Genomic DNA, 20,128 nt, shown 5'->3' with positions numbered 1-20,128 from the left:
CGCTTTGTTGAGCACATTCATTCCATCCGGAAAAAAACCCAGGATTTCCCAGTGGCAGCCATTTTATTGCAATTCCCATTCCCATTCGCATACATCAGTCCATGGCCTCCTCTTCTGCCAAAAAGAGGCCATTCTCAGGTTGGATGAGCAACATCTTAGATGCAAGCGGTCAAAGTGCCACACCTGCCCATTCACCTCTCCCCTTGCCTCCATTCAGGGACCCAAACAGTCCTTCTAAGTGAGGCAACACTTCATCTGCAAATCTGCTGGGGCCGGCTATAGTGTCTAGGGCTCCCAATGCAGCCTCCTTTACATTGGTGAGAGCCATCTTAAGTTGGGAGACTGTTTTGTTGAGCACCTCCACTCCATCCTCCAAAAGTGGAACTTGTTGGTGGCTAAACATTGAAATTCCAGTTCCCATTCCTGTTCTGACATGTTGGTCCATGATGAGGCCACCCTCGAGGTGGAGGATCAATGCCTTGTATTCTGTATGAGTAGCTTCCAACCTGATAGCATGAATATTGATTTCTCCTCTGATTAAAAAAATTCCCTCCATCTTCCCCTTCTTCTATTCACCACTCTAGCCTCTTAAAAAGTAGATGCCCCTCCTCCTTCCATTGGTCCATTCCGATGGTCCATTCTCCTCTCTTATCAGATTCCTTCTTTACCTTTCCTACCCACCCGGCTTCACCTATCAGCTTCTAGCTATCTTCTTTCCCCTCCCCCTCCATTTTATTCTGGCACCTTCCCATTTCCTTTCCAGTCCTGATGAAAGGTCTCGGCCCAAAACATTGACTATTTATTCCTCTCCATAGATGCTGCCTGACCTGCTGAGTTCCTCCAGCATTTTGTGTGCCTTTCTTTATGCCAGCTCTCCACCTTCAGTCCTGGTACAGAATCTTGACCTGAAACATCGACAATTCGTGATGTTGCTGTGGTGAACTACATATACCTGTCTGGACTTCCCCCCCACCCCGGCTGACTGCTCCTGTGGCTCCTCCCACTGACCGTGGCTCCTCCCATGGACCCCGGTATAAAGGCGATTGGAGCCTGAGCCCTGGTCTCAGTCTCCAGGATGTAGTGTAGTGGTCAATTGCTAGTTGTTCTTTCTTCCAGCCAATAAAAGCCTATATCTTGCCTCGCATCTCGGAGAGTTATTGATGGTGCATCAGTTGCTTGGCCCGCTGAGTTCCTCCAGCAGTGTCCTTCTTGCTTCTGATTCCAGCATCTGTAGTCTAGTCTACCCGATCACTCCTCATTTCCCAAAACCAGTCTAGTGAATCTTCTCTGCATTTCCTGTATGGTAAGTGTATCCTTTTAAAGGTAAGGAGATAAAGCTGAAACTCAATACTGTGGGTGTGGTCTCACCAAGTTCAAAGGTACTTGCAGTAATTTATGTTGACACCTGAAATCCTCTTATAATAAAGACCAACATACTACTGGCCTTCTCAATCATTTGCTGCAATTGTATGCTGCCTTTCGGCATATATATATATACTTTACTTTTCTAATTTGTGCTCCAAAGTACTCTAAATAACTTCACATTTTTCCACACAATATTGGATTTGCCATGTTCCAGTTCACACTGTATTCTCTCCCCCATTCCCAATTCCATCTAGTTTTGTATCGTCAGTCAACTTCAAAATATGATACTTGGTCTCCTCAGCCCGATCCCCTTAGTCAAACCTTGGTCTCCTGCAGTCCTGATCGAAAAGTTACAGAACCTGGACCCCGGTACCTCCCTCTGTAACTGTAGCCTCGACTTCTTAACTGGAAGCCGCAATCTGTGCGGATCAGAAGTAATGTCTCCACCTCGCTGACCATCAACACTGATGTATGGGATGTGTGCTTAGCCCACTGCTCTGCTCTGCCTACACCCATGAATGACTGTGTGGTTAGACACAGCTCAAGTGTGTTGGCAGAAGTTCAGATGGTGATGAGAGGACATACGTGAGTGAGATATACCAGCTAGTTGAGTGGTGTTGCAGCAACCACCTTGCACTCAATGTCAGTAAGACCAAAGAGATGATTGTGGACTTCAGAAAGGGTAAGATGAGGGAATACACACCAGTCCTCATAGAGGGATCAGAAGTGGAGAGAGTGAGCAATTTCAAGTTCCTGGGTGTTACTAATTCAATGGACCTAACCTGGTCACAAAATATCAATGCAGCTATAAAGAAGTCAAGGCAGCAGCTATATTTCATTAGGAGCTTGAGGAGATTTGGTATGTCACCTAAAAAAACTCACATATTTCTACAAACAAGAGAATTTCTGCAGGTGCTAGAAATCTGAGCACACACAAAGTGCTGGAGGAACTCAGCAGGCCAGGCAATATCTGTGGAAAAAAGTACAATCAACATCTCAGGCTGAAACACTTCAGCAGGTCTGGAGAAAAACTGAGGAATAGTTCCTCCAGCATTTTGTGTGTGTTGCTTACATATTTCTACAGGTGTACCGTGGAGTGCATTTTAACTGGCTGCATCACTGTCTGGCATGGGGGGGGGGGGGGGGGTACTGCACAGGATTGAAGTCGGCTGCAGAAAGTTGTAAACTTAGTCAGCTCCATCATGGGCACTAGCCTCTGAAGTACAAGGAGTGGTGCCTCAGAAAGGCAGTGTCCATCATTAAGGGTCCCAACACTCAGGCATGCCCTCTTCTCATTGTTATCATCAGGAAGGAGGTACAGAAAACTGAAGCCACACACTCAGTGATTCAGGTAGAGCTTCTTCCCTATTGCCATCTGGTTTCTAAATGGACATTGAACCCATAATTTGTTTTTGCATTGCTTATGTAACTATAATATATATACTTAGTGTAATTCACATTTTAAAAATATATTATCATGTACTGCATTGTATTGCTGCCGCAAGGTTAACAAATTTCACGACATATGCTGGTGATATTAAACCTGATTCTGATTCTAATCAATGTGGTAAATCATGAATAGCTGATCACAAGCACCGATTCCTCTGTTATATCTCTGGATACAACTGTTAACCGAAGAAAGATTAATTTAGTCTCACTTTTTATTTCTGTTTGATACCAATTTTAAATGCACATTATCCCCCAATCCAAAAGGTCTAACCCTGCGTATCAATCTCCTGTGTGAGACTTTATTGAAAGCTGGCTGAAAATTTAAAAAAAACACCACTAATGGTTTCCCTTCTATATATTCAATTGGATGTAACCTCAATGAACTCCATTAGGTTGGTCGAATATGATGTTGTTATTTTATAAAGATATAAACTACGCTGCTCACTCGGTAATTTGTGCTGGGATGACATTGTATGGGTACGACTGTGCTTTGCTGGGCACGTGTTAGAACTCTGCTTGTGGAAGGTATCTTTACTGAGACTGCGCTGTTGAGACATTTCCTGGCTAGATTTACATCGGAATTATCATTGTCCAGTTGGGGATTAAGCAGAATCTGAGCTGGCGCGACATTACCAACATGTGGTGGGTATCAGGCTGCTATTACACAGCTGGAACTTTGGGACTGTGCTGCAACTGTGTTGAGCAGAATTTTGCCTGAATGCTCTGGGCTGACATTGCCCGATGCTGGGTCAGCATTGTGCGGGTCTGAGTTCCCCCCGCTGGAGTGACTTTTGGAGCGTTGCTAGGCCCGCTTTGCCCGGTTGAGGGCTGCGCTGGGCTGGGCAGAGCCGAGCCGGGCCGGGCCGGGCCGGGCCGTGACGTCACGGGGTAGTGCGGCAGCCGCGGCGGCGGCGGCGGCGGCTCGGGATCAAGTGCGAGTGCGAGCGGGAGCGGGAGCGGGAGCGGGACGGGGTTTGAGCGGGAGAGCGAGAGCGAGAGCTCAGCCGGGCTTCGAGTAAGTGTGCCGAATACGGGCCATTGCGGGAAACCAGAAACAAGCGGAAAAAAATCCCCAGCCTTGTGGTGAACCTGGTCCGGTCCGCTGGGAGACTAACAGCGCGATGTGAAACAAGCCACTGAGAGAGAGAGAGAGAGAGAGTCGGAGTCGCCGCTGCATACAGCCACCCGCAGTCGAAGGAGTGGGGCAGAAAACACGGGCAGAGCGGCGGCTTATGGAGCGGATTCTCGCTGGATCCTGTGTCGAGACTGTGGAACTGTTAGCGGAGGAGAGTGCGTGCGAGGTGGTGGATGGTGGGTTGAGACTGTGTTATAGTTTGGTGGTTCCCCAACCCCTCCCCTCCTCCCCTGTTTTGGTGACCCTGCCTACCTCACTCTGTGTCCCTGTATGTGTGAGCGCTTCCCTACCCCTCCTCTCACCCAGCCGTCCTTGGGTTTCGGTGAAATGATGAATTACCAGCAGCAGCTGGCCAATTCCGCGGCCATCCGAGCCGAGATCCAGCGATTCGAGAGCGTCCATCCCAACATCTACACTATCTACGACCTGCTGGAGAGAATCGAGGACCCCATCCTTCAGAATCAGATCAGGGATCATGTCATCAGCATCGAAGGTAAGGAGTGTTTATTGACTAGGGAAGGGATGATCGTTAATGGACAAATACAAAAAAAAATTAATGAATTGTTGGCAGGGGAAGAGAGACAATTACTGTAAAATGGATGACTGTCAAGAACTTTAAAGTATATTTTTCAACTTGCCTGTGGGCTGTTGTATAACCAATTTTCAGTCATCCATAATACCATGCCATTCAAAAATTCGAGAGCGTGTGAAAAAATAGTTTTATTTCACGTGGCATTATTAGTCAGTTTGATTCAGTACTTCAGGTGGCATAACGAGTAAATTGTTGCATCTCGCAATTTGAGGCCTGTTACAGTTAGCTGAATTAGCTCCAGTTAGCTCCAGTTTACTGAATGCAGCATTTATGTGCTAGTAAAATTATACTTGGGTAAACTGAAAAAGTTTTTAAAAATACTGTTTAATAATTGTTATGTGGAATCTGTTATGCAGCAGTTTGTTAGTGAATGAGAGAGTTTTTGTTTAAAGCCATGGTTAGAATTGTAATGATAAAATGTCATTCATGCGCCAGTGTATTCAGAAGGAAGTTGTCATTTGAGCCATCTGTCGCTGCTTTATGTTATGTTGAATATTTTTCTTATAGTGTTAATGATTAATGTTATTTTTCACTTTTATTCAAATTGTATCAGAACACAAAATGGTCTCACTATAATAATCTGCACTAAACCAAAAGGAAAATAATATTTGAAACAAAATTGATGAATTTTACTTAATCTTCCGCAATGAATATTTACAAGAATGTAATAAAGGTTTGACTTGAACAAGTAAAACAAACTAGTTCATTTAAAACATTATTGTTACATTATCATAGGCACAATCAGTGGTATATTTTCAAATTCATTTCCTTTTGAGTTCTTAAACTAAATGCAGTAGGATGGTTTATCACTAGGTAAAGATTGATAACAGGTTACCAAAACAATAGATGGAATTAAAACGAGCAAGAGGACCAATATGCAATTGAAGAATACACGCTCTGGGGCTGAAACCTGCCCAGTTCAGGGGAATTTTAACTTTTTCAGACTTTTGTTAGGCTCTGTTATGTAATGCAGTGTTGTGTTAGGTGTATATGGGGAACAAGTAGCAAACATCACTATTATGGGAGTGTGAAAATTAAACTGCTGAGGGAATCTTCCTCATCAAAATATGGTGTCTGGGAGATTCCCATTTCTCTTGCTCATTTTTCTTGCATCAAATTTTATTATGTCTTCTTACATCAGAATGTGAATGGAACAAGAAACCATCTATAGAATAATATACTGAAAATGACCTTGGTGTACTGGTATAAATTATCTCTTAATGGCTGGATATAATTTAAGCATGTTATATCCCTTTGTGCTTTAGAACTGTGTCCCAAGCCAGTTAATTGAACTTGTGACTTCATTTCTTTCTTGCATTAATCAGTACATGAGCTTTGTGTAATTTTATATGTGATCATATTAGCCGCTTGTGACTTCTGGATTTTTTTTTTCTCAATTTTAACCTTATGTAGGTAATTGCTGATTTCAATGTTCTATTTTAATAGCCCTGTTTAAACTGAGGTAAGAATACTTACCAGACATTTAGAACAAAGCTGATACAAACTTTGCAAGCTATATTTTTTTAGAATAATAGGTTAAAGAAAGGATCAAAGAGGAGGAGGAGGTGGTTTAGTGGAATATTCTCCAGTGGCTGCAGTGATACCGAGCACAAAGGAAATTCATAGTGTTTTTTGGAAGTCAGCCATATCATCACCAAGACATTGCTGCAGGTGTTTTTTTTTTTTAGCCAAATATCTTTAGTTAGTGCATCTAAGACAGAAGTGGGGATGTTTGTGTTCAGGATATTTTGTGGTAGCTGAGGCAGTTTCTGCACATAGGAAAGAGTTGTACAAAATTCAGCCATGATGTTGATCGATTTATCGGATTTGATGTTTAAGCCATTTAATGACCATTTCCAGTAAGAGAGTCTAAAGTGCTTCCCCTTGACATTCAACAACGTCACCGTTCCAGAACACCCACTGTCAACGTCCTGTGAACCTTGACCCAAAGCTTAACTGGACGTTCTGTATGAACACTATTGCTGTAAGAATAGGCTGCTGCCTATGGCATGATACAAGGCTGATCTCTTGATTTCCACAAAGCTTTTCCACTATCAGACTTTCAAGAATGCTCTCTCCGTTGCTTGGAAAAGTTTAGGATCAGCAACATGCAAAGAACTTGATACCTGGGACAATTGGATTGTATGGACCTTTGGATTTGCACTCTTTTCACTGTGTCAGAAATTTTTGACAGCAGCTTTGCCAACACCCTTCACCTATGACCTCTACTGTCGAGAAGGATAAAGTCACAAGACATGAAAAAACATTACAACCTAAAATTCTCCTTCAGTCAGAGAAGTTGTAATCACTGTTTCTTCATTTTCAATGGAACATTATTCAGGGAATACTTGCCATCACTATGGATTTATCTTCAAATGGATTACAGTTATTCTAGAAGAACAGGTGACCACCAGCCTCCCGAAAGATATCTGAAGTTCAGTGAAACCCTCTCTCACTGCTCGCCCTGTGTGATCTCTGCTGCCATCCAACTCTTCAACCAAGTGTACTCAACCAGACCTGTTAGCTCAGCCTTTAGAAGGGTCTTGGCCTGAAGCGTCAGCTATCTATTCATTTCTATAGATGCTGCCTATCTGCTAGCATTTTGCGTGTGTGGCTTTGGATTTCCAGGGACTGCAGACTTCCTCCTGTTCATGGAGGATAATTAGCAATATGTAACACATGCTAGTTCACACTGCATTAACTTTTAAAAAGCGTCAAAAGTGGCTAATACTTAAATCATGTTCTTGCTTTCTATGCATTTTTAAAGTATATTGAGAATTGTCATTTTTGTTCTGAAAATTAATTGCTCAATATTTAGTTAAATTACACAGTTCAGGAGGAAATATGTGAAAGTGGGATTGAGACAATATTGCACGGAGCAGTTTGGTATGATGTTAAGATGGAAGTGTTTCATTACAATTCAAATACCTCAATACTGATCATAAAGCTATGCTCATCAATAATTGCAGCACAGTGTCATCTGAAACTCTGATGTATTAATGTGACTGGGACGGTGGATGTAAAGAAAGATTATCTTTATTTGACATGTATACGTCAAAACATTGAAATATATGGTGAAATGTATAGTTTGCATCACAGACAAACACAGTCCCAGGACATGCTAGGGTCAGCCCCGAAATGTTACCATGCTTCTGGTGTCACCGTAGCATGCGCACAGCTTTGGAATGTGGGGAGAAACCAGGCACCTTGAGGAAGTGCACACGGTCAGAACATGCAGACTCCTTATAGACAGCAGTGGGAATTGAAACCCAATCTCTGCCACTGTAAAGCATTCTACTGGCCGCTGCACCATCACACCACCCGTTGTCATTATGTCTTATGGCCAGTGGTTAGGCAATACTGAGTTTAGAAGAATAATGGATGATCTCATTTAAATATAAAAAATAATAAGTGCTCAGTGTGATAGATTTGGCATGATGTTTCCCTGGACCAGAGATAACAGATTCAGAATAAGGGATCAGCAATTCGGAATTGGTGTTGTATCTTTAGAATTCTCTATCCAGAAAGTTTGTGGGAGGCTTGTTCTCTGGATGTATTGATGGCAGAGATTGATATTTTCTGCTTGGATATATTCAGTGACTGAGCCCAAGGAAATTGTGGGATGTCGGGGTTAGTCAGGCAAGTGGTGCTGAAATAGCAGATCCACTCTGATCTGAAGAGTGGTGGAGGAGGAATGAAGGATTGAATGGCTGCCTCTTGCTCCGATTTCCTATGATCATATGTTATACCGACCCACTTAGCCTGATCAGCAATCATTCATTTCAAGGCTGAGAGGAGCGTTATAGCCAGATACATTTTTAATTCTCAACACAATGGACTCATCTTCAAATCTATAACTGTTTAAGAACTAATTGGCTTTAATAATGATATTTTCACTTTTATGCTTGTAAGCACTAATCCCTGGAAAAGCAGTTTCAAACTCAAACGGTTGGCTTGATGGAGAGTGCTTGAACTTTGCAGGCAATAGAGGAAAAATAAATGCATTTTATTGAGGTGTGAGAGAGAACAGTAAAGAATAAGGTTAATGTTCCTGGATTTTAATAGTGATATTTGTGAGCTTATTTCAGGTATACCTGCTTTTGCATTTATTCTATGCAAAAGGAGCTGTTGCACAAAAAGGATACCTGAGCTATCCACCAGTGGGAGTGTACTACCTACCTTATCTTTTCCTCATCTGAAGCAATAATACTTCAACAAAATACAAAACCCTGCATTAGGACTGCGAATGGAATGATGAGATGCTCAGCATAGAGAGGAGACGGGTGAAAGGATTCCGAGGCACTAACTGATGTTACTCAGCCTGCTGAGATTCTCCGGCACATTCCAGCATCTGTAGTCTCTTGTGTCTCTATTTCAGGTTCAATATTATTAAAGACTTTCTAAAAATGCAAATACACATCAAATGGATTTCCCTTATCTATTCTACTAGTTAGTTCTGAAATTTCAGTAGGTTTTTCATAATTTCATGTTGACTTTGTCTATTCTTGCTTTTATTTTCTTGTATACATTAACTCATTCCTTTAAAATAGACTCTGACATTTTACCAACCACTGATTTCAGACTACCATTTTGTTTTTTTCTTTTTTTTTTAAACAATGACATTATACTTGCTGTCCTTAAATCTGTAGGAATTATTCCATAGACCGCAGACATTTATAAGTTGAGAACCAGTATATCCAGAATTTCCATGGCGATCTCTTTTAGTTTTTTGGGATGCAGATATCATCCTTTGGATTTATTAGCATTCATTTTTCCATCTCTTATTTTCAACCTAATACTAATTCTCTTTAATACCCTTTCTTGGTTCCTTAGCATTTCTGTGAATTATTTGTGATTATCTCTGGACATAAATTATTTGTTCTATTATTCCACCATTTCTTTATTCCTGATTATAAACACTCCTTTTCCTGAATATACATATGTATGTTAAGCGTTATCTATCTTTTGCATATGTGTAGAACTTTTACAGTCCACTTTTATATTTTCTACTAAGTTTTAAGTAATTTATTTTTCCCTTCTAATCAAATTTTTGACTTTTTTTGTTAAATCCTTGTGCTGTAAATCCTCAGGCCTGCTACTTTTTCAGGTTGCTTTAGGTGCCCCTTTTAATTAAGGATTTAATACTATCCTTACTACGTATACAAGTCATGGTTGGGTTATTTTTTCTTTTTGTGTTTTAGTGATGTAGTTCTTTTATCTCTCCCTTAAATGTTAGCCATTGTCTATCACTGTTATGCCTTTTTAATGAAGTGCCCTATCTGTCATTGTCATCTCACTCCTCATACTTTTTATAGTTTCCTTCCTTTGAATATAGAATTTTAGTTTTAGTTTGAATTGCTTCACTTTCCATTTTAATGAAGAATTCTGTCATGTTCATTCCTGCAGGATTCAGGTTATTAATGAAACCTTTCTCACTGAGCAAAGCAATGTACCTCAACTAGGATGAACTGCTCAAATTGTTTTCTCAGTGGAGTTTGAAAGTTTATGACAATAACTCAAAACAAAAGTATGTTCTATACATAGAGGCATCAAAAAGGTCAAAATTCTGATATTTTGTTGTTTTTGTTTTGAACCAAAAGTTTTATGCTTATGAATAAAGGATTTGCACAATTTATTTGTATACTTTTACTTTGCACAATTACAATAGTTATAAACTGGAATTGTCACCTGAAAAAACTTCTTGTTAAGATTAAAGAAAACATTCCACTGATTATAATAGTTTTAAAAGTACACTAACAAACTGCTCAAGACCTTTGCTTTAATTTTTGTATGATGATGGCAGCTACCTAAAAGGAACCAGAGTTGTTCATGTGTATTTTTATAATTGACATTCAACAGCAGAAATTAATATACCAAAAAACCCAGAAATTTTGATTTCTGAGACATGGCTGTGCAAATTTTCAACTGAAATTTTAATGAGGGTAAAGAGAGCCAAGTGGGCCTTACTAAAGTACTTGTTATTTACAGTAAGAATTTATCTAAGTTTAGCTTTGTCTAAGTTCCAAAGATCTTAACATGTAAAAGAACTGTTTATAACTGCTGTCAATGTTTTGCTTTGGGTGATTTAAAAAAATGAGTAACTGGATGTGCTTTTAGAGTATTACAGGGTCATGGTCTGATTCCACCCAAATGCATTTTTAATGCTAATCATATTAATGATATGTATCGACCAGGGTGAAAATGTATTTGGCTGAGTTAATAAGTTCACAGAAATACAGAGATCAGTAGTGTTGTGGATAATATAGACAATCTGTTGCAGATATAGGCAGAGAAATGTCAGATGGAGTTTAATCGGGCCAAGAGTGCAGTCTTTAGGCAATTAAGTGTAGAGTGCCAGTACTCTGTTAATGGCAGTGCCCTTAACTGAGTTGATTTGAGGGGCCTTGGGTCTAAGTCCATAGCTCCCTGTAAGCGGCTGCACAGGTTGATAGGTAAAACAGGCATGATGCCTTTATTAGATGAGGCACTGAGTTCAAGAGCTCGGAAGTTGTGTCGCAGCTTTGCAAAACTCTGGCTAGGCTGCATTCAATTCTGGTTGCTCAATCATAGGAAGTCTGTAGCTGTTCTGAAGAACGTGCAGAAGAGGATGCTGCCTGGATTGGGGGCATGTGCTGTAAGGAGAGATTGATCAATCTTGGGTTGTTTTCTCTGTAGTAGCAGAGATTGAGGGGAGACCTCAGTTAGGTATTTATTACTAGTTTAATTAATTTGACACAACATTGTGGAACGAAGAGCCACTTCTAGCGTTGTACTGTTCACTGTTCTAGTGTCTTCACAAAGGTGTTAAGGCACATGTAGTGATACATTTACATGGCAGAGGACTTAATTTTGTATTTGATCATTTTAAGGCAGCAGATAAAACATAAGGGACAGCCAGTGACTTTGTTATATTACAGTAGGGCAGGCATACCACATAATGACCAGTGCACTGATATTTCCTCTTGTGTTAGAATATAGAAATGGGCATTATTTGAAAATTAATGAGTTACTTATCAAAGAAGGGTGATGTGATTCTCCCCCCCCCCACTTTGAATTTTCTGAATCATTGGAACTCTTCCTTAATCATCAAAGAAGAGTATTTGATTATTTTTAAGTTGGATGTAGATCAATATTAGATTAGCAATATTAGGGGTGAAAGTTTACTGTGGATAGTCAAAGGAATGTGAAGCTGAGTGTTCTATCGGATTCATTATGGTCTTGTTGAATGGCAGAGTAGTTGAGATGCCAAGTGACCTAACCTGCTCATATTTGCTCTGTACTCTGGAAAGGTCTAGAGAACGGTCAGTTTCAATTGGTCCTTTCAATTGGAAAGCTGAGTTAGCGACTCATTTCCACAAATTTGGCTACATTACCACATTATCTGAAAGGACACTGTCTATATTGGACCAGAAAACGAACCTGCTTGCAATGGCTTTGAAGCTGATTATTCCTGTGGTCCAGATCTTTTCTCTTAAGGTATTGCTTAATGAACCACTATGCCTGCACTTTTGCTGACCTCCTATCCGATTTGAAGTAGTGATCTGTACATGGGTTAAGTTCTGAACATTCTTTCAATGTTCATCCATGTGTATGAGTTCCAGTGACTGAATTTGAAAGTACTGTTGACTTTGTTATCAATTTGTGCTTAATTGTGTTCACTCCTTTTGAATGTGAAAAGTCTTCGGCATATCGTTAGGCGTTTCTATATTGTATGTGTCATTGACATCAATTTTCAAACAAAGGTTCATTACTGTTGAATGCAAAGCATGTATTTGCATCATTTCTGTTTCACCTTGTGCTCGTGTAACCTAAACACTTTTTCCAAGATCGGAAAGTTTTCATCTTGTGTGCTTTGGCTATCAACGGACAATCTTCCATGCAAATGCAATGACTCACGACAAAGAACATTTTACCTGTCTTGGCCTGGAAAATGTTGGGAAAAGACTCAGAAGTATGAATAGAGCCCTTGGGTTTTTTTTGGGTTCTTTAACAATGTTAACTATTGGGTAAGCTTGGGAAATGTCCATTTTTCAGAATCCTTTTTATCTGCCAAATCCATGTACAATTGTGAACTGGGTGGTGTATATCTGTCATTCACCTTGATCCAATGGAACATTGTAGCGTCGACATCTGCAGAGTTTTGTTGGTCCTAGGAACAGTCCCATAAATATGATTGAATCAGTCTGTTCTGAATTCACAAGAACACCATTGTATTTCGTCTTACCCAGTTTCTTCCCAGCCTGACTCTTCACAGTATGTGGGACTGGTCTGAGCATGCCAAAGACTGGCTTTCCATCTTATCTATGTGAATGTGCATTGTACCTGTTATGTGAATTTAGTGTCATTGAGCATATTAATTATCATATCTTTCCAACAATGTGCCAGGGGTTGACTTCAAAACATTATCATTGAAAACATACTTCCAGTTCAGGTTTATGGGAAAGGACTAGTTGAGACAACTTAAAACTGGCTTGTTTTCATAATTATCTCAGAAGACCTATCCTGGACCCAACATCGCAAAAATTTTTGCAACATTGCAAAAAAAGGTGTCTCTACTTCCTCAGGAGTCTGAGGAGATTCAGCGTGTCATCAAATATCTTGGCAAACTTCTATAAATGCTGGTGGAAAGTGGGCTGACTGGCTGCATTATGGCCTGGTATGGGAACACCAATGCTTTTATGTGGAAAATGCTACAAAAGGTAGCGGATTCAGCCCAGTACATCTACATAAAACAATGCCATAGAAAAGAAGCATCCATCATCAAAGATCCTCACCACCCAGGCCATGCTCTTTTCTCACTGCTGCCACCAAATAGAAGGTACAAGTGCCTCAGGATTCGTACCACCAGGTTTAAGAACAGTTACTACCCTTCAACCATCAGGCTCTTGGAACAAAAGGGGATAACAACACTCATTTAAGGACTCTTTTATTGAGTTATTTCATGCTTTATTTATTATCTGCATTTGTACAGTTTACAATTCCTGATGGTTACAGATCCTAGTTACAGTTACTGTTTTATAGATTTGCTAGGTATGCCCATAGAAAAAGAATCTCAGGGTTGTATGTGGTGACATGTATGTACTCTGATAATAAATTTTACTTTGAACTTTGTAAAAACGAAGAAGTCTGCTGCTGGAAATCCAAACAACATAGACAAAATACTGGAGCAACTCAGCAGGTCAGGCAATCGGCATTTTGGGCCAAGATCCTCCTCCAGGTTTGTTGCTATGCTGTGTAGCTATATTGTTGTCGAGATGTGGAATCTGGAGCAAAAAACAACCTGCTGGAGGTACTTGACATATAAAGTAGCATCAGTGAAGGGACATCATTTCAGGTTGAGACCTTGCATCAGGACTGATGGGGTGGGGATTGATGAGCAGGTGTGGGAGATGAGAAAGGTGTTTGGAGAAGGAGGCTGGTAGGTGCAGGTAATGAAAATTACTTTTGTGCAGATGGATCTGGATGGGGCAGTGCAGAGTGAAGGTTGATGAAAGAGACTGGAAGGTGATGAATGGAACGGTGATGTGGGTGGAGAGGGCAGATGAAGTCAATTGGGAAGGGAGGGGAAGTTTCAAGAAATGGTGGGTGATATGTGGAAACAGGTGTGGTCTTTTGTTTTGAGCAGATCGAACCAGGTAGGGCAAAAGGAAAGGGAAGATAGATACAGAGTGTGGAAGGTGACAAAAGGTACCTGATAAGGGAGACATGATAAGCAGATGGAGACAGATTTGAGGGGGAGGGGTGTGGTGGTTGGATAGAAGGGTTATGCTAAGGGAAAAGACCCAAGTAGATAGGTTTGTGGGTGAAGGAGATGAAGGAGAAAAAAAATCCAGTAAATGGGATGGAAAAGTTGAACAAAAAGCGAGAGAACCAAAATGGATCGGTAGGGATGAGAAGGGAACACATGGGGTGTGGTCACTTGAAATTGGCCCTCAAATATACCAGCCTATCCGTGTTATATACGAGGGATATGTTCCTCACAGTTGATGCATAGTATGGAAAACTCATTATGTGAATAATTATTTAAATGGAGAACATAGGGATGTGTTCTGGAGGGTTTCCTAAATATGTTTTATCTGTAATTTATTCACATTTTCATACCAATACAACACAAAAGCAGAGCCACAAGGCAGCATTCATATTATATTTCATCAATTTAAGGTAATATTCAACATAATAAATCATAGGAAGTTAACATACTAGGGTGTACAGTACTCACTGACAGTGGTAGGTGTGTAGGCTCCGGGAGATGAGTGGTTGTGCAGTGGTGTTGGGCAGCTTTACATGGATTGTCAGGATTATCAAGGACAGCAAGGGGTGAAGGAAAACTCACAGAACTCTCTGGCAAGTTAGTGGAACTCTCAGAACTGCCGGTAGCAGGAGATGCGACAAGTGTGGAGTGCTCAGGTGGAGGTGGAGTTGATGTGGATGACGCCGGTTTGAAGAAAGTGGTGATGGTTGTTTGCTTGGCAGCATTTTGCTTTTCAGCATAAATTTGCTTGTAGGGAAGAAGGATTGACTGCAGGGAACGACCGAAATGCTGACTCTGTTCTAAACTTCGGTCCACGTCTGTTGCCATTTGTGCCAGGTGTTCCCCAGCCTTAAAACATTCTGCCAGTTGCTTCACTGTAAAATCCTTCACCTGCAACTCGACACTTTCTTCTTCATCGTTGTTATCACCTTTGGCATTGGAACACTTAAGCAGAATCAACCTATCCTTTGCTGCCTTGAAACCTGACGCAGTCTTTTCATCCTTACTTATGTAAGTGCGTTTCGGCATATGCTTCCAAAAAAGCCTGGTCTTGTCTGCATTGAACACCTGCTTTGGTGTGATGCCAAACTCAGCTATCATAGCCCACAACTACACAGGGTAGTGTCCAGCAGCTTTGTGGTCAGCACTAGCCTACTCACCACGCACAACTAAGTTGTGAAGCCTGTGACGATTAACAAACTTAAAAATCCATCCCTTACTTGCATTAAAGCTAACAATATCACTTGACACTTCCTCACTAGCCTCTGAACAAAGGTGACCATAAATTTCCAAAGCTTTCACACGAAGATGATTGGCACTGAGTGTTAGTTTTTTTTTCTTTGTTTCTTGCTCAATGTACAAACTCAACATTTTCTCCATTTTTGTCATAATCTGGTGATGCATTTTGGTAACAATCCTTGAAGACACTTGAGATGAATCAATCTCTGCACTTTTTATTTTCTCAGCAATTTTCTTTATGTTCCTGAACGTGGACTTACCCAGGCTGAAGTAGTGTCGCAGAGCTGTGTTACCTTCACCTGACGTGGCCCTGTTTATAATTTCCAACCTTTTTTCAAGTGTTAAAGTGGTTCTCTGCCTCTTGGCTGATGGCCCAGGACTTGACATAGGATGCTTTGGAGGCACGGTTAAATATTTCAAGCACAAAATCATTACACCATAGGTAATAACAACAAAAGGTTAAGAGTACAAGATCGCACATCCACACGCTGCCACTACCAATGTGAGACTGGAGGGAGTGAGACCGTGAGGCGTGCGCGCATGGCTTGTTTTGGTGGAAAAGCAATATGTCTCGTCCCACACAATACAGATCGGCCAACGGCCTTGCATACTCCATTGCACACGCACGCGTAACTGTGAGTTTTGGACACATTTAAGGAGAAGTTGGTAGAAATAGGTTCGACGCACAACTGTGAAAACGCATTGTCTGAAGACGCGTATAACGGGGATAGGGTGTATATGGTTGTGGTGGGACAGCATCCAGAATGCTATTGTTCATGAAGTTTCCCGCTATCTATACTAATAGTGGTATCAACATCTAACAGTTGGGTAACAGCTTTATCGTGTGAGAGGTGGTTAAGCAGACTTGCATATGCTGTCCAACTTCTGAAGAATGAGGAGTAAAATTTATTGAAGCATACAGAATTATTGCAGGATTGGTGCTTCTTCCAGTGTGATATCTAGAATCAGGGTTTCATTCTCAAAGTAAAAGATAGGCTATTCAGGATAGAGACGAAAAGAAGAAGGTAGAGAGCCTTTGGAATTCTTTTACCAAAAGGGCAGTGGATACTTGTTTGCTGAGTATATCCAGGACAAAGGGATAGATTTATGGAAGTTTGGGGAAGCAGGGAATATGGTGTCAGTACAGGAAAGTTGTAATGATGTCATTGAATGATGGAAAGCATAAAGCGCCAAATGGCTTCCTATTCCTTGTGTTGGGTACACCCATGTACACTTGTAATTACAGTGGATTCTGGTTAATTGAGCAGTTTTCCATTCGGGACACATCTTAAGCAGGAGACTGTTGCAGAAACAAGAGAAAATTTGCAGATGCTGGAAATCTGAGCAACACACACAAGATACTGGAGGAACTCAGCAGGCCAGTTAGCACCTATGGGGGGGGAAAGTACAGTTGATGTTTTGGGCCGAAACTCTTTGGCAGGACTCAGAAGTTTCTTACCAGAGTGTACAATTTTTCCATAACAATGTCGGTTGCATGTGTTTGTGTTCAAAAAGCAGTCATTTCTCTTTTTGCCACTGATAATTGGCAAGAAATTAGTAGTAAACCAATTCAGAACTGTTTTGCTCACCATAATTTCAAGCATTCAGGCTTGGAGATGCCAGCAACGGCTGAGACTGAAAAGGAAACGACTTCACTACAATATTGAAACTGTGAAGAATTTGAAGGTATTAACAATAATCTTGAATGTTACAATCAAAATGAAGATTTGGAGGGTGCAGTTGTCTAAAGCATCGTATTATGGCAGTCCATTATCTGCACTAGGTGTCTGCTGATTTTGTTCATTTACAGTTAATCAAAAGAACATGGCAGTGCACAATTGCACTAGATAAGTTCCTCTGATAACTATTGGGGAACTAATTTTATAGAATAGTAGTATTGTTAGTGTTCCAATTTGTTCTGTATTTCACTTAAATATATAATTTGTTACTAAGTTATACAGCAGTTTGTCTTTTTTTAATGTTTTTAACTGTTTCCATGAAACTTCAGCTAATTGGGTCAGCAGCTTAACTGGGCCAAAATGTAACTGGTCCTGAATGTGTTCCAGTTAACTGAAATCTGCCTGATTATGGTTTATTTGGAAGGCAGCAGATTTAAACAATTTACTTGTTGAGATTTTAAATTGACAGTGTAAATGTTCCAGATCGTCTCTGACATTGTGATAATTGCTGCAAAGCCAGCATGTCATATGGTTCCCTTGTTTAACGAGAATTACAGTATGGTCACACAGATTCATAGAGAACAGCACGTCCATACTCAGATATACTCCGCAGTCTATTGAAGTAAAAGTATAAAATTTAAAAACAAAGATGGATGCCATTGGCTTATATTGGACTCAGTAAAAAGTAACAATAATGTTGAATGATAATTTGCTGCCTTTTGTTTGACATTTTAATACTTAAGACTTAATTGCACGTCTCACAATGAACGTGTGAGTCTAATTAAAGTCGTGTGTGGCATCTGAATGAATTGTTTTTTAATCAATGTGGCGGTAACTGCTGTTGCTTTAAGGCTTTAATTATATAATTACTGATCTACAAAAGACCTGAGTCATGTGTGACACTTCCTCCAACTCTTCATATGTCTTTTGTATAGGATGGCTGTTGTTTGGTTTCCTAATCATCATTTCAAACGACAGTCACTTGTACTCTGTCTACTTGGCTACTTTGTTGGAAATTCTTGTGGCATTTTTAAAAAGCTGTTGTTTATAGAAATTCTTATCTACCATGACATTTTTGAGTCAAACAAGTTTTCCGAATCCACCTGTATGGACAAGAGATCTTTGTTACGGCTTTCAGAATGTAAACGCATTTGTTAGGCTTTAACTAACTTGCATTGCATCTACCTAGTTATGTTAGGGCATGTTCCAAGCATCCAAACAGGAATAGCTGACGATAGTTTATCAAGATGTACTGATTAATAGCAGGAAAGTAACTTGAGATCTAATTGCTTTATTTATCTACTTCGGAAACAAATTTTGCTAATTCTGTTTTTTTTACTGTAACCAGACTTCACGCATGTAGGCAGATGGTGGAGTGTAGAGAGAGTGGTGACATTATTTATGTATTCTGATGTACTGTGAATTATCCCCAATGTTATTTTAAGACTTTAGATTTTTACTTTGCTATTCAAATGTGTAAACACTGATTTTTCACTTTGAGGTATCTCAAGCTTTCCACAATATATGACACTGGGGATGCTAAGGGGTCAACACTATAATGAACAACAGCAGAACAATGGAGATCTTACCTTTTGTTTATCAGCCAGAGCCAAGCAGTGCTTCATGAGCAATTGGTGCCAATAATGCAGGCTGATTATATTGGTTGCTGACTAACACTTAGTTGCTGGAGGCAGAGGAAGTGAATCATTTTTGTAGTGATCTGATTGCTGAGATGTGTGTATGTCAACTTGCTCCTGTATTGTAGAATTATAGTGAAAAATAGTTCTTAAATTTCCCACGAACCAAACTTTTCAGTGATAGAACATTTAATGGCACCTGTCACTTCATTAGATTTGCTCTTTAAAGACCCTAATGGAAAATTACTGAAAATGCAAAGTAACTATGTTGCAGTAATGAGAATGGAGCAAGTAACTATGGATGCCCAACAATCAGACAGGAGGATAATTAAGTAGGTAGACAAGAAAATTAAAGTGAGTGAATGCAAGTGGCAGTGGTTAAAAAGGGTCTGGTTAAACTTGTATATAAAATATCAGAGCAATTGTTAGAGGTTTTGACATAGTGAAGTATTTAGGAATCTAGTAATTGAATTGCAGTAGTTAACAACCATGACACTGCTAAGAGGGTTAGTGAACTTGAAATGACAAGACTTCCTGGTAATTTTATTTTGTACCTACTGTACGAGTACATCAGTTTCATGAGATTGAATATATTTCAGTGATTAGCTATGATTTTTTTATGTCCAGTAATTTCCGATGTTGACATTTGTCTGACATTGCCTTGCCAATTACACTATAAAAATGAAAATGCATTACTATAATTTTAACATTAAAATCTGGCACATTATGTTGATGGATAAATGCATTTCATGGCAAATCAATGAATTTTGACAACTTTATTTTTATACTTACTAATTTTAACATTCAAGAGATTATAATAACATCTGATATAAATATTCAATCTGTTGATTTCATTGTTTTGCTCATTGACAAGGTTTTGGGAGGAAAACATAATATTGCAACTTTTTTTGAAAGATGTTAAGAATGATAATATCCTTTGTTGGAAGAGCTAACTGCAAATTAATTGACCTTTTTAACAGTGTGTGCCCAAATTGTTGAAAATTCTCTTTTGTATCATGGTAATTTTGAGCAGAGATTGTCATTGAGTTTTTCCCCCAAGGAAAAGGAAGGAGTCCTGTTGCTTGTATACATGTATTCATTGTTTTACTGTTAATAAAAGTATAACAGATTGAAATAAATACAGCATTTTAGAAAATCTAAGAAAAAATATTGATCTTTTAAAACATTCCATTATTTCTTTATAACGTTATTGTACCTCATATATAACTTGGGAATTGTGACTGCGAAATTAAATATTCTTGGAGGAACTGAACTAGATAC

At 39.8% G+C, this 20,128-nt stretch overlaps 1 protein-coding gene across 2 annotated transcripts in view; it reads left to right on the top strand.

The window, feature by feature from the left end:
- The first annotated feature begins 3,377 nt into the window (after positions 1-3,377).
- agap1 (ArfGAP with GTPase domain, ankyrin repeat and PH domain 1) overlaps positions 3,378-20,128 on the top strand; it is a 642,020-nt gene continuing 625,269 nt past the window's right edge. For both annotated transcript variants that reach the window (XM_073046649.1, XM_073046648.1), the window contains exon 1: positions 3,378-4,442. In XM_073046649.1, coding sequence (XP_072902750.1) covers positions 4,220-4,442 — 223 coding nt within the window. In that variant the 5' untranslated portion in view covers positions 3,378-4,219. The remainder of the gene's footprint in view (positions 4,443-20,128) is intronic.

Source organism: Hemitrygon akajei, chromosome 5 (assembly GCF_048418815.1).
Source record: "Hemitrygon akajei chromosome 5, sHemAka1.3, whole genome shotgun sequence".
Lineage (NCBI taxonomy): Eukaryota > Metazoa > Chordata > Chondrichthyes > Myliobatiformes > Dasyatidae > Hemitrygon > Hemitrygon akajei.
This window is presented reverse-complemented; position numbering and strand designations above follow the sequence as displayed.